At 40.7% G+C, this 13,443-nt stretch overlaps 1 protein-coding gene across 1 annotated transcript in view; it reads right to left on the minus strand.

Annotated features, from left to right (window-relative positions):
- Positions 1-12,612: 12,612 nt before the first annotated feature.
- The window catches only part of LOC139662489 (5-hydroxytryptamine receptor 4-like), a 31,703-nt gene continuing 30,872 nt past the window's right edge, over positions 12,613-13,443 (minus strand). The window contains exon 3 of the mRNA XM_071541180.1: positions 12,613-12,676. Coding sequence (XP_071397281.1) covers positions 12,613-12,676 — 64 coding nt within the window. The remainder of the gene's footprint in view (positions 12,677-13,443) is intronic.

Consider the following 13,443-nt stretch of genomic DNA (forward strand, 5'->3'; position numbering starts at 1 on the left):
AATTTGTCTTTGTGAAACCTGCAGAGACCCTGGATTAACAGACCAAATTAAAACAACCTGTACCACTTTTTTAAAGTTACTTGAGTAATTGGTTGACAAAAAGATTACACTTTTACATACCGATCCTCGATATTTTATAGTGATTTATAGTGAATGAACAGGCAATGAGTTTTATTTTCCAAATGGATATATAGCACATTGGGAATGAGCTCTGAATACATATGAATACACCCACACATCAATAACATCTAATAAACCTATTACATGTTTATGGCCACATGTGGCAGCTGTGAACCACATATGGGTTGTTTATGCTGACTTTGCGTGCACGTGTGTGTGTGTGTGTGTGTGTGTGTGTGCGTGTGTGTGTGCGTGTGTGTGTGTGTGAGAGAGATAGCTAGCTGGATATGGCAGCAGTATAATTGGGGGAAAACAACCTGTGCTTTTATGTGCTTATATGTGTATATATATGGATATGCATGCATTTGTACATGTATGTGTGCATGTGCGAGCATATGCTGCATGTGTGTGTGTGTGTGTGTGTGTGTGTGTGTGTGCGCGTGCAAGCATATGCCGTGTGTGCAGATGTGAGCCAGATGCATCTATATTGTTTATGTTAATTGCTGGTCTTTCATCTTGGCAGAGTTGACACAAGTGTGTGTGTGTATGTGTGTGTGTGTGAGAGAGCGAGAGCGATAGGGAGAGAGAGAGAGAGAGAGAGAGAGAGGTGAGGTCGAGACAGAGCTGGACTTTCTTCTTCACTGTAAAAAATATGAAGATATAAGGAGGACATATTTTGACCTATTTAAAAATGCTGTTTCTGAATTTGATCAACTACCTGAAAATCATCAGTTAGTAGTTTGTTAGTAGTTTAGTTCTAGGTGATGGAAAGACTGCAAAAAGAGCAGCAAAATATGTGTTGAGTTGCCACAGCCTGAGGGACAGCAGCTGACTGTCCTCTGAAGACCCTGTCCATATAGTTCTACTGATGTTCAGATGGACAGACAGATAGACAGACAGACGGATAGACAGACAGACAGTTCTCTTAAGACTCTGTCCATATACAGTACTTCTATTGTTGTTCTTCTGTTCTATTGTTGTTCATCTGTTATTTCATGTTATGATGGATTTCTGTAATGTCTGTTTTGTGAGACAATTGCATGTTTTACCTTTTCTTTCATTTTTATGGATGAGCACTATCAGTGCACATTTGCTTTGGCAATATTGTTACACAACTGTCATGCCAATAAAGCTTATTGAATTTAATTGAGAGAGAGAGAGAGAGAGAGAGAGAGAGAGAGCAGGCAGTCGGCCCACACAGGAGTCAATTGGATTAGGAAGTGGAATCCTTCCTGAACAGAGTGTAATGTGGTTACAGATGGAGGACAGCTCTCTAGCTGCTAGACCACTGACACACATCTGTCCCCTGTCTGTCCCTTCAGTTATCCAGTTATCCTGGAAGAGGCACCAAGCAACCAAATGACAACAGCTACAGTTGAGCTCAGGATGTGTTTGAGTGTTCGGTGTGAGACTGAGACAGCCAGCGAGACTCTCAGCTCCAACTGAAATCATCCAATCAAATGATCAGCTGAGAGTCAAAATTTGCATTTTGAACCAAATCAAATGTTTGCACAGAACTGAAGGCCCTTGAAGGGCTGTTTTAAAGAAAACTTTGTTTATGACTTTGTAGATATAAGATAAGATAAGATAAGATAAGAACTTTATTAATCCCAAAAGGAAATTCAAATTGTTACAGCAGCAATACACTCAAGACCCCACACACAGACAATGACTGTATGACTGTATTTAAATGGAGGATTTTGGTGTCTATGTTCTCATCTCTTAATGGCTTAAAAGCTGAACGGGCCAAAAACTTGTGTATTCCTCTAATGCACATTGTGATAAACTGCTGAATCTTTATATGTAGAGTGATATGAATGGTCTTTTGTCCCCTTATACTAAATATGAGATCCTGTTGTCCCTGTACCATGTATCTGTAGACTGTGTTCTTATATGAATATACAGTATATTTTTGCAGCCTCTACATTTCCTCTACATCAGTGGTTCTCAACCTTTTTCATATCAAGGACCTCTAATTTAGTCCACATTAGGGCCACAGACCCCCATTTGATGAGATTTTGTCTCTCGGACCCAAATCTGAGAATATTTTTATTGTTAGATATGATTTTGTCCAGAATTCCATGACTGTCTGTATTGTAGGTAGAGAGATAACAGAGAAACTATGATCAAAACAGTCATTCTTCTACATTGTCTAATTGTGTTAACTTCTTGTAAATGAAATACTGGTGAAGTTTTACAATTCATCAATTTGCTGGGGACCCCCTGGAACCCTCTCAAGGAACCCTGGTGGTCCCCGGACCCCACGTTGAGAACCACTGCTCTACATGTATTGTACTTGGTGAGTAAAGCGAATCCCTCAGTGCTGATACCCTCATGTACCATTATTTTAACGTGAAATGGCTGCTAATAATGGGCTCTATATATAGATCTTATACCATATCCTATCAACACACATTAAAATCCCTCTATATCTGTTGCTAATGGCCACCCACAGCAGTAAAAGGCAGCATGCGTGGCCGGCCAAAATGGAAAACATACCACAATCATTTTGTTTAGCTATAAAAAAAACCTCTCCAGAACAACTCCTCCAGGGTTCACTGGCCGCCAAACAGCAGCCAAACACACCGAGGAATGCTTTAGATGGCTGAGGGTGGAAAACACACACACGCGAAAGAGACACTAACACACACACACACATACACACACACATACAGAGCAAAAACCACACATAAAAACACACACATGTACACACAGACAGGAACATTTAAACCCAGACATGCAACACTCAGAAGTACAAAAACATGCACACAAAGTCATGCAAATTTCTGTTTATACACACACACACACGCACACACACACACACACACACACACACACACGCAGATACATTTGTCAATCCACTCAGTGCTTAAGCCCTTTCATATGCACTAATTGCTCTTATGTAACTAGAATATAACTAGTAACGTTTAACAGCCTTCTGTCTCCATCCTTGAAAAACCCTCATAATAAGAATAATTAGAGATTCACTTCTCAATAAATGCATCTTGTAAAAGCAGAGCTTGGATTCACACGGTCAGGATTCATCTATTGTAGGAAAACCTCTGATTATCTTATTCGTTTTTTTAATTTGAATTGAAATTTTTCAAGGTACAACACACTGTCCAAATTCAAAAATCCATAGTTATCAATCTGAACATCAAGTTGAGACTGTAACGTTTTTACCTTCTCCTCCCTGACAAAACAAAGACAAAGACTCATTTTTGTGGTGCGGTGAAGTTATACAATAAAAGGGGAAATTTCACCACAAGGATTATTAAAGTTTCATCTCATGTCAAAAGATCAGGAAGGAAGAGACGATAACATTACAATATTTTGGTTTGTTGTCACTCCATCATGGTGAAAAGTGACTCTGTGGGTTTGTGGGTTTGATCTCAGCGATAAGCAATGTGTGCTTGATGGCAACATAAAGTATGATTGCATGGAAAGATTATCATCAATGTGCTATGTAAGGCCAGAAAATTGTTACTCTCCAATGGAAGTTCATTTCAAATGAGAGAATCCATTCCCACTGCATCATTCTGCTACAGATGCAGGCGATGCATCTGGATTTATTCTGCTTTTATGTTGATTATGCTTGAAGAAACTAAAATTAATGTTGTTTTCCCCTGTTTTTTACTAGCTTTGTGTGATGAAAACATTTCCTCAGTGAATCAAGTTTGCAATAAAACTTTATGTTGTAATACGGCAGTTGATAAACCTGTTGAATTCGTTTAATCTCTATACATCTGAGCCTTGGGATCCTTGTGTGGAAATCAGCAGGGGAAATTTAAGTCTTTGCTTGTGCTAAAATTGTATAATAATAATATGAATATCTGGCGCTGAGCACTAAATTATGCTAAGCTTCTCTTGTTTTGCTTTCCAAATTATGAGAAAAAGAGGCAGTTCTCTGACAAGAGGCTCCTGATAGACACATGACATGAGCTGTGGGAGACCAAAGCTCGAGAATATCAGACGCACATACACTCATTAATAAACTGCCATGCACACACACTGCAACTCCACAGTTCAGTCACTGTGTTCAATTCTAAACCTCTCAAAGCCACATCAAAGTCCTAATTCTTTTCATTTCTCTCTTTCACAGATGTCTTATAATGATTTATTCATTTCAGAACGGCTATAGATACACAGCATCCCAGTGCCTGAGATATTTAACTGTGTGAAATATGTCAAAAGTGTGTCCCTACTGACCCGGGACACACAGTCTCTACTGCTTCTGTCTGAACAAAAAGCATAGAAGAAACATACAAAGGGTGAGTCAACTCTCCACCTTTTTAAAGAGAAAAGAGAGAGAGAACATTCCTCCTGGATGTCGGGCGGCTGGTTAGTTGAATGCATACAGCAGTACCATTTAAAGAGCTATGACATCATCATTCACTTATAGCTCTGAAAATGGCGCTGCGATCTGCAACAAACTCGTGTCCTCGTTGTCAGGAGGGAAAAACTGGACAAACACGCACTAACACACACACACACACACACACATACAGGTGTAACTATGAGTAAAAGTCCCACTTTTTACCCCTCCTCCCCCTCAGTTGCTCAAGTTCCCGCCCGCTAACACCTGTCACTCATCTTGATGATGTCATCTATCCTGAGGCTGAGGTAACCGGCATCGTAAAGCCTCGACAGGCGATAAAGAAGCAGATGGAAAGCTAAGCAGCTAATCTGCAACAAAAAAAAGCAGATGTTCACCATGTTTCTGAACATTTAGTTTCACTTTTCTTTTTTTCATTACTGCTTTCCTCCATCGTTGTTGTTACTATGACTTCCCTGCCCCAACACTTGAAATAAATCCATACATACACCCCCAACAGACGTTAAAGAAGTTGATAGCGAATACAGTTGATATGCAATAAAAAAATCAAAACCGCTGGCCAAACAGTATACACACCAAACACATCATTGAAAAGCCAATTTCAGGCAAACCGGGGGATTTAGGTGTGAACACAATCACAGACAGACACAGACTAATAATGTGGAATATATCACATTTATTTCTTGTTATTTTAATGTAAAAAAAAGTTTCATATTGCAGCTTTAAGTTTTGCTCTCTTTTCAGCCATCGAAGTTTAAAGTTAAGAAGCGGTCTGGTAACTAGCTGATTGAGAGAAACTAGTATATACTGTATAGACTGTTACAGTATACAGATTTGGTTCTATATAGTGTAACATTCAATGCATAAAGGAGAGACTACCAGAGTTCACATGCAACCAATCACATAGCACGCATCCAACTAAAAGCATCCACATCCACACACTCAGTTACTGTCTGCCAGAAACACACACACACACACACACACACACACACACACACACACACACACACCGACACACACACATCTCAAACACAGCTCATAGCACCGTTTCATGGTAAAATGTGTGCATGAGGTTTCTCTGTTGTGTCCGCAGGTCTGGAATCAATGTCAGGATCAGAGACACAACGAGAATCACAATGGAAAGAAAAACAAGGCGGAGCAGCGGCAGGTTTGCAAACATTTAGACTCGATCTGCATGTCAGCAAAATGTCTGAAGGGGAAAGGTTCTGTGTTTGTGATTTTTAAGTAAAAGAAAGAAGACTGTTTTCTCTTAAGGAATTTTAGCCCTCCACACACACACACATATGTATTCACACACACATGCTCTACCCATACATAGCCACGTCCTAAATACCCAATACCCCTCATACACACACAAACACACACACACACACACACACACGCACACATCCGATTGTGCATGATATATTATGTTTATTTGCAAAGCAGTTGCATTCAAATGAGAGTTGTGCAAGTGTGTGTTACGTGTGTGTAGGTGCATGAGGGTGGGTGCATGTGAGAGTGTGTGTGTGTGTGTGCCTGCGTGCATGTGTGTATGCATATGCATGATGTGATTTGATTTCAGTGTTGTGCACTCTACAGGAGAAAGACTTTCCTTGTGTGTGTGTGTGTGTGTGTGTGTGTGTGTGTGTGTGTGTGTGTGTGTGTGTGTGTGTGTGTGTGTGCACCCGGGGAGTTGGCAGCCTAATAACACCTCAGGGATACAAACAGTGCTGAGAGCGATGCAATTAGTCCTGAGCAGCAGGAGTAGGACTGGCAGCAGCGCAACAAGTGGAGGAGAGGAGAGAGAGAGAGAGAAAGAGAGAGAGAGAGAGAGAGAGAGGGAGAGAGAGAGAGAGAGAGAGAGAGAGAGAGGGAGAGAGAGAGAGAGAAACAGACAGACTCAAGTGGCTGGTGGAAAAAAAAAGGAAGATCTGCACTCCTCCTGGCTGCTTAAAAAGCCTCTCTGTCCCTGCACCTTCCCTCTCATCCTCCCACTCACTCTCTCTCTCTCTCTCTCTGTCTCTCTCTCTCTCGCTTTCTCTCTCTCTCTCTCTACCCATCAATCTTCATTCCTCTCTCCTCTTTTCTTACTTCTTGTCGGTCTAAAAGTTCCTCTCCACACCTCGGTCCGTCCATCTGTTTCTACTCATCCTCTCTGTCCCTGGCTCTGTTTACATCCAACTGTCACGCAAATTTGAACGTTTTTTTTTTAAACATGAATATATATGATTGCCAAATGAATCGTGATACTTTGGTATAATTACAAAAAAATGAGATTATTCTCAAAATTGAAGACACAATGAAATGAAAAATGACCTTTTCACCAAGCAATCCAGCTGATTTTCCACCAAATCCGACCCAGTGGCTCATAATGAAAAATGCAGAGTAGAGGTTGGTTTCATTTCTTATACTAATGTCACAAAATTAATGTGTGTGATGATTTACTGACCTTAAAAAGCTACATGTCGCACCTTTAAGCAAACGTTTCAACTGTCAGAAAAAGTAGAGCTTTGTAAAAAAAAAATGTAGTTGAAGTGAATAAATCAGCTTCCTGAATGTCAAGAGAAAAACAAACACATACGCCTGAAAAATGGAAAGAGTCTTTCAAGAACTGATTAGTTTTTGGGCAAGTTATTATTCTTTGGTGTCAGCTAATGTTGGCCGTATTTAATCATTTCAAATGTACCGACTGATGGACATACAGTCATGACAGAGACGTATATATCAGAGGAATAGCGGGCGTGACATTTCAGAAAATACAAAGCCATTTTTTAGCCGTTGTGTAATGAGATTGAACCGTTCGTCGGGCCAAACAATTCCAGGCATTTTCATCGTATTTCCATCACTATTTATCACCTAAGTTCTTTATTGATGAATCACTTTTCTGCTTCAAGCGAGCAGTCTGCCTCTCTCTCTCTGATTCCTCTCCACACCTCCGTCTGCCTCTCTGTCTGACCTCTCTCTCTCTCTCTCTCCCTCTCTCTCTGTCCTTTTACTCCCACTGTCTCTCCACCTTGAATCCTCTCTTTACTGTCTGTTTGTGTCTGTTTCCCTTCCTCTCCCCTCCACATCTCTCCTCCAACTCTCTCCATCCCCCCTTCCCTGTATCCCTCATCTATCTGTCTCTTTTCCTTATAATAATACCTTATATATAATATTGGGTAAGATATTATAATATAATATAATATTGTAAGGACACTAAAGCACTTTCCATTTCCATTTTTAGTTGACTGACTGATAGATTGCTTGATTGATTTTTGGTGATATGGGGATTGAAGCTTATTCTGCAGTTTCCCTCGTTTTAAGTGTCTCTGGATAACAGCCACTAAATGACTAAAATGTAAATGTAATGTCATGTAAATGTAGATCCCCAGACTCATTACACCAAGAGGCTTTGTATATGCAGACAACCCAAGAAGTAATTGAATCGATTTAAAACTGCGAGGCTGTGTTTCATGCGCCATTAATTCACGTGAATCCTTTTTAAAACATTAGCACCGTAGTTTAGAAAAGGAGTTTAGATAGTAATTGCGAGCATTGTGTTGACTTCAGCTCTCCAGTCTTTCCACTATGGCAATTTAGGGAAATGGCAGGACTCTTTTTCTTCAACATTCACATTTGTCCTGTATGTAAATTGTTTCTATATTCCCCTCCTTTACTGTGACCTCCCTCCCTTCTCCTCTGTGTTTCTGGCTGCTGGAGTGACTCAGCGAAACCTAAAGTTCCCCTTAGTGTCACCAATGGCCTTTCTGTGATAAATATTTCTCTGCTACTGTCGACCATAACACGAGAGGAATCCCCGCTGGACGCAGAGAGAAGACATTTTGTCTCAGAGATCAAGTGCTTGGGGACAAAATGTCGTGGTACATTTGGTTTCGCAACAGTTCAACGACAGTTCACAAAAAAACCCATAACCAGTTTAATCAGAAAGTGACCTATTGATTCTGGAAGTTAAAAATTTTACCCTGAAAAACTACATAATCTATATAATGATCAATACAAAAGCTCTGATGTGTGACTACTGGATACTGCTTGAAAAACTGTAGGCGTTATGTCTAATGAAAGCATTTAAAGTTGCACCAGGCCAGATTTTTATGCATTAACTGATGCTGTAGATTCACCCTGTTCAAGTTAAATTCTGGAGCGAAGGTAAGAGCAAAAGACAAAAGTGTCTCCTAAACCAGTGATTCTCAACCTTTTTCATATCAAAGACCCCTAATGTAGTCCACATTAGGGCCACGGACCCCCCATTTGATGAGATTTTGTCTCTTAAACCCAAATCTGAGAATATTTTTATCATTAGATATGATTTTGTCCAGAATTCCATGACTATCTGTATTGTAGGTAGAGAGATAACAGTGAAGCTATGACCAAAATAATCATTCTTCTATATTATCTAATTGTGTTAAGTTCTTGTAAATGAAATAATGGTGAAGTTCAATCAATTCATCAGTTTGCTGGGGACCCCCTGGAACTCCCTCAAGGACCCCTGGTGGTCCCTGGACCCCACGTTGAGAACCACTGTCCTAAACAACAGGGAGTGAGCGCTCCATAAAAAGCTGGACTAACCAAACAAACCCCACCACACACTAAGAAGAAGACATTTAGTGTAGTTTAGTTTAGGATTTCTGGGTAATGAAGTCCTTCAAACTTTCAAAAATTCAGTTGCTGCTGCCACTTGGGGGCGCCAAAGTGTGAAGTTGCCTAGTGCAACTTTAAACTTTTCTTTTGTAAATCCACCTACTTGCCTCTGCAAAGCAATACAAATGTCAAAATATTTCATGCATCTGCATATCGCATGATTCCTTTATCATCAAAAAGCTTTTCTACTTAAAGCGAGCCTAAAACGTTTATACTGTGTCACTGCTGTGGTGTTTCTGCACTTTGCTTCCCAGAGATCACATGGTCAGTTTATCACTTGTGAGTGTTTCTGAGATCACCTGTCAGTCAAACAGTGGAGGGCGGAGCTTGGATTTTCTGTTGATGCAGTTTGAGTTTCTCTCTTCTTTGTCTGTTCAGCCATGGTGGCTATCACTGCTCATGCTAACCACCCAGCTCTTCTTCTTCTTGTTTATTCCAAACAAACTGGAAACTAGTATTATACAAAAGTTAGCTTCAATTTATCAATCTGAATGGTCAAAGACGTGCTGATGCTGCAGCTGCTCTGCTTTACAGGCTGCTATGTCGACTCTTGTGCTAATCAAGGCGATAGTTAGGAGTCTTTCTTGCTTTCTTGGGATTTTTTTAAAATTTATCTGTATGCACACTACTTTGGAGAAAACTTTTCAGACAGTACACATGCAGTGGTAACTGTTGTCTAAAAGCCCTGATACCCTTGAGGAAGTTGTTTGGTGTGACTGTGAGGACTTCAGTGCTGCTTTGTTTGTTTGTGTGTGTGTGTGTGTGTGTGTGCACTTATTCATGCTGTATATGCGTCCATCCATGCGTTTGCTTGCCTGCCTGTATGCCTTTTATTGTATTTGTGTGAGCATGTGTGTGTGTGTCTCGCAAATAAATACACAAATCAATCAATCATGCAGCTTTTGCTGTGGATGGAAACCCATTGTCAGTGCTGACTGTGTGTGTGTGTGAGTGTGTGTGTGTGTGTGTGAGCCGACTCGGCATTGAAAAAGCCCCGCCGCTGTTATTCTTATCTTCAGTCTATTCAGAAACACTGTTTGCAAGCCCTGATCCTTCTCAGCCAGTGTAATATTATGCAAATGATCAAACTCTTCCCAGACAGAGAGACGACAGGCTGAGAAAACATTATCTGCCCTGACAGAGTTCAGCAGCATCGTCCTCTGAATGTCTCCTCTCCTCTCTCCACGTTTACAGTCTGCTTTTTTAAAGCTGAGACCGAGTTTGAAAGAGACTCCCAAACCTGGAAAGTTATACGAATGGAAAGTCCAACTCGTTTAAAAAAAGAAATCTATCACAGCTAGACTTCTACTTCTCAAGCAAGCGACTCGGCTCGTCTCCTGTGGAGTTTTTATCCCCATTTTCATTCAGAACTCTGAACGTTTTTAAGCTTTCTCAAACCTGAAACCCATCAGAGGAAATCGGTTCTGAATGGAGTTCAGTGGAATCAGATTAAAACCCAGAGAAGATTAGCAACCAGATCACACTCACACACACAAACACCGGGACAGGAAGGAAAATAAAACGGCGGAAGGAAGGAAAGGGAAGAAGGATGCAAATGGAAGAGGAAAAAGCATGTAAGGAAGGACAGAGGATGGAAATAAGTGCAGAGAAGATGGAAGGAGGGAGGGATGGGGGAAGGGAGGGAGGGAAGGAAGTAAAATGTAAATACAATGGGAGAAAGAGGAAGAAAAGAAAATGGAAAAGGAAGGAAGGGAGGAAGGAAGGATGGTGAGAGGCAGAAAGGAAAAAGGAGAGGAAAAACCTGCATCTATATACACACAGACACAAGCAAACCCCGAGGAAGAAAAGAAAGGGGTGGAGAAAAGAAGGAAAGGAAAGAAGGGTGTAAATGGGAGAGGAAGGAAGCATGTATGGAAGGAAAGAGGAAGGAAACAAGTGCAGAGAATAGGAAAGGAAGGAAGGAAGGAAAGCGGGAGGGAAAAGAGAAATGAGAGGAAAGAAGGCAAGAGGAAGAAAACAAAATGGGAGAGGAAGAGAAAAAAGGAATGAACACCTGCAGTTGCACATGAGCACACACACACACACACACACACACACACACACACACACACACACACAGCGTTATTTCCTTATCAGCTTGTGTGCAAAAAATGTGATGCTGTTGTGACAATTAAATTTCCCTGCAGGATAAATAAAGTAAAAGTAGAGATAAAGTAAAGTGAGGTAGAAAAAAAGTCTAAATCTAAATGACTTTTGACAAAAGGCCTATTTGCATGGGATTAGCTCTATGTGGAGACCTCATGTAACTAATGAATTAACCCCCAACTAATGCATTTTGTGGAACACATCCAGGGTGATAATGAAATTAATTTAACTCACTGCTGCAGCGGATAAAACTGTGTAAGATCAATATTTTACCACTAGTCACTTTGTGATTTAGCAAAACAAAACTTGCAGTTTGCGTCGTGAATTCTTATAAAAACCACTGACTCCATTTTTCGTGACAGGAAGAAAATATAATTCACACGTCTTGAGGAAAAAGAAGAAATTACAGCTGATATTCTTGAGATTTTGATTCTCACAGCATTAGTATTATCACAGGACTTTCCGTCTTCACCAAAATACGGGAGGTAATTTGTGCCAGAATTTTTACTTCATTTTAAATTACAGACATGGCAGAATCGCACAGGATTAAAATCACTGACGATCTCTGCAGTTATTTCAGATCACTCAACCCCGTTTTATGGCAGTTCGAGAAATAGTCACGAAATTTAATCTATTGATTTGTATACATGGACACGATTTTTCCATTTTTTTTCGTGACACTCAGCAGGACTTTCAAACTAATGTATTTCAATTGGAAATATATTTCATGCCTGCAATACGTTTTTCTTTCTGTCATTCGGGACTCAGGAAGTAGTGTGACATTGAAATAAAACGGTGGCGGATGGGTGTATACGTTTGCCTTCGATGCTGACAACTGGGGTTCGATTCCCAGCGTGTCCAAAATACATTTCAACCATAAGCCACATTTCAATTTTTAACAAACGTTCTTCTTATTTAACCCTAACCCCAAACCATTTCTCTAACCTTAACCAAGTTGTTTTAGTTGCCAAAACGTACATTTTCAAATCCGTGGTGGAGGCACGTTTTTTAGGTCGTGTTCATGTCACGAAAAAAATTGCAAAATCGTGTTCATGTACACGAGTCACTATTTCACAAACTGCCGTGAGACCATGTTGAAAATACGGGAAGTAATTTGTGCCAGAATTTGTACTTTATTTTAAATTACAGACGTGGCAGAATCGCACAGGGTTAAAATCACTAACGACCTCTGCAATTATTGTATTGAGTTTCTGTCTTCCTACCAAGTGGGAATGTTTATGCAGATTTGCCATTTTCAAATTGACAGGCGATTGACCGAGGGCTGGTGTGTGTGTATAGGTTAAACAAGGTGGATGATGGTGTGTGTGTGTGTGTGTGTGTGTGTGTGTGTGTGTGTGTGTGTGCAAAGCAGCAGACTCACTTGAGACGCCCTACACATACAGCAGCTAGACAGGCACTGGCCTGGTGTTGCAGAACCAGAGCAGCAGCTTGGAGGCAGAGGAGCAGCCGCTGGAGAGGAGGAGGAGGAGGAAGAGGAGGAGGAGGATAGGGGGAGGAGAAGAGGGAGAAGAGGAAGGAGGGAAAGGAAAGAGGAAAGGAAGAAAACAGCGGAGGAAGGAAGCGGGAAAATTAAATAAGGAAGGAAGAAAGGAGTGAAGGAAGGAGAGCAGAAGGAATGATGTAAAGGCAAAAGGTGAGATGACGGAAGGAAGGAAAGAAGGAAAAAGAAATGGGAGGAAGGAGGGAGGAAGGAAAGAAAATGGGCAGAGGAGGGAAGGAAAAAGGAAGGAAGAAAAAGACAAGAGGGAGGAGAAAAGAGGAGAGAAGGGAGAGGGATGAATGTGGGCATGAAAGGTGGTGAAAGGAAGAAAAGGACAGAAATTAAAGGCAAGTAAGGAAGAAAGGAGAGAGGAAGGAAATAAAAGGTAAGAGGAATGAAGTAAGGAGGGAAGGACAGAAAGAGAACATTTAACATTTAAGGAAGGAAAGAGGAAGGAAGCAAGTGCAGAGAAGGGTGGAGGGAAGGATGGAAGATGGGGAAAAAAGAAAGGAAAGAAGAAGGAATGAAATAAAAGGGGAGAGTAAGGAAGGAAGGATAAAATCAGAAGAGGAAGGAAGGAAGGAAGGAAGGAAGGGAATGAAATTAAGCAAAGGAGGAATGAGGAAGAAAAGAAAATGGGAAGAGAAAGGAAGTAAGAAAAGAAAGAAATTAAGAGAAGAAAAGGAATGAAGGGAGGGAAATAAAGGAGAGAGGAAGGAAGGAAGCAAAGGAAAGA

The sequence above is a fragment of the Centroberyx affinis genome, unplaced genomic scaffold, assembly GCF_046629955.1.
Source record: "Centroberyx affinis isolate AG114_WGS23_722 - 3 ecotype Tasmania unplaced genomic scaffold, CSIRO-AGI_Caff_v1 ptg003812l_1, whole genome shotgun sequence".
NCBI lineage: Eukaryota > Metazoa > Chordata > Actinopteri > Beryciformes > Berycidae > Centroberyx > Centroberyx affinis.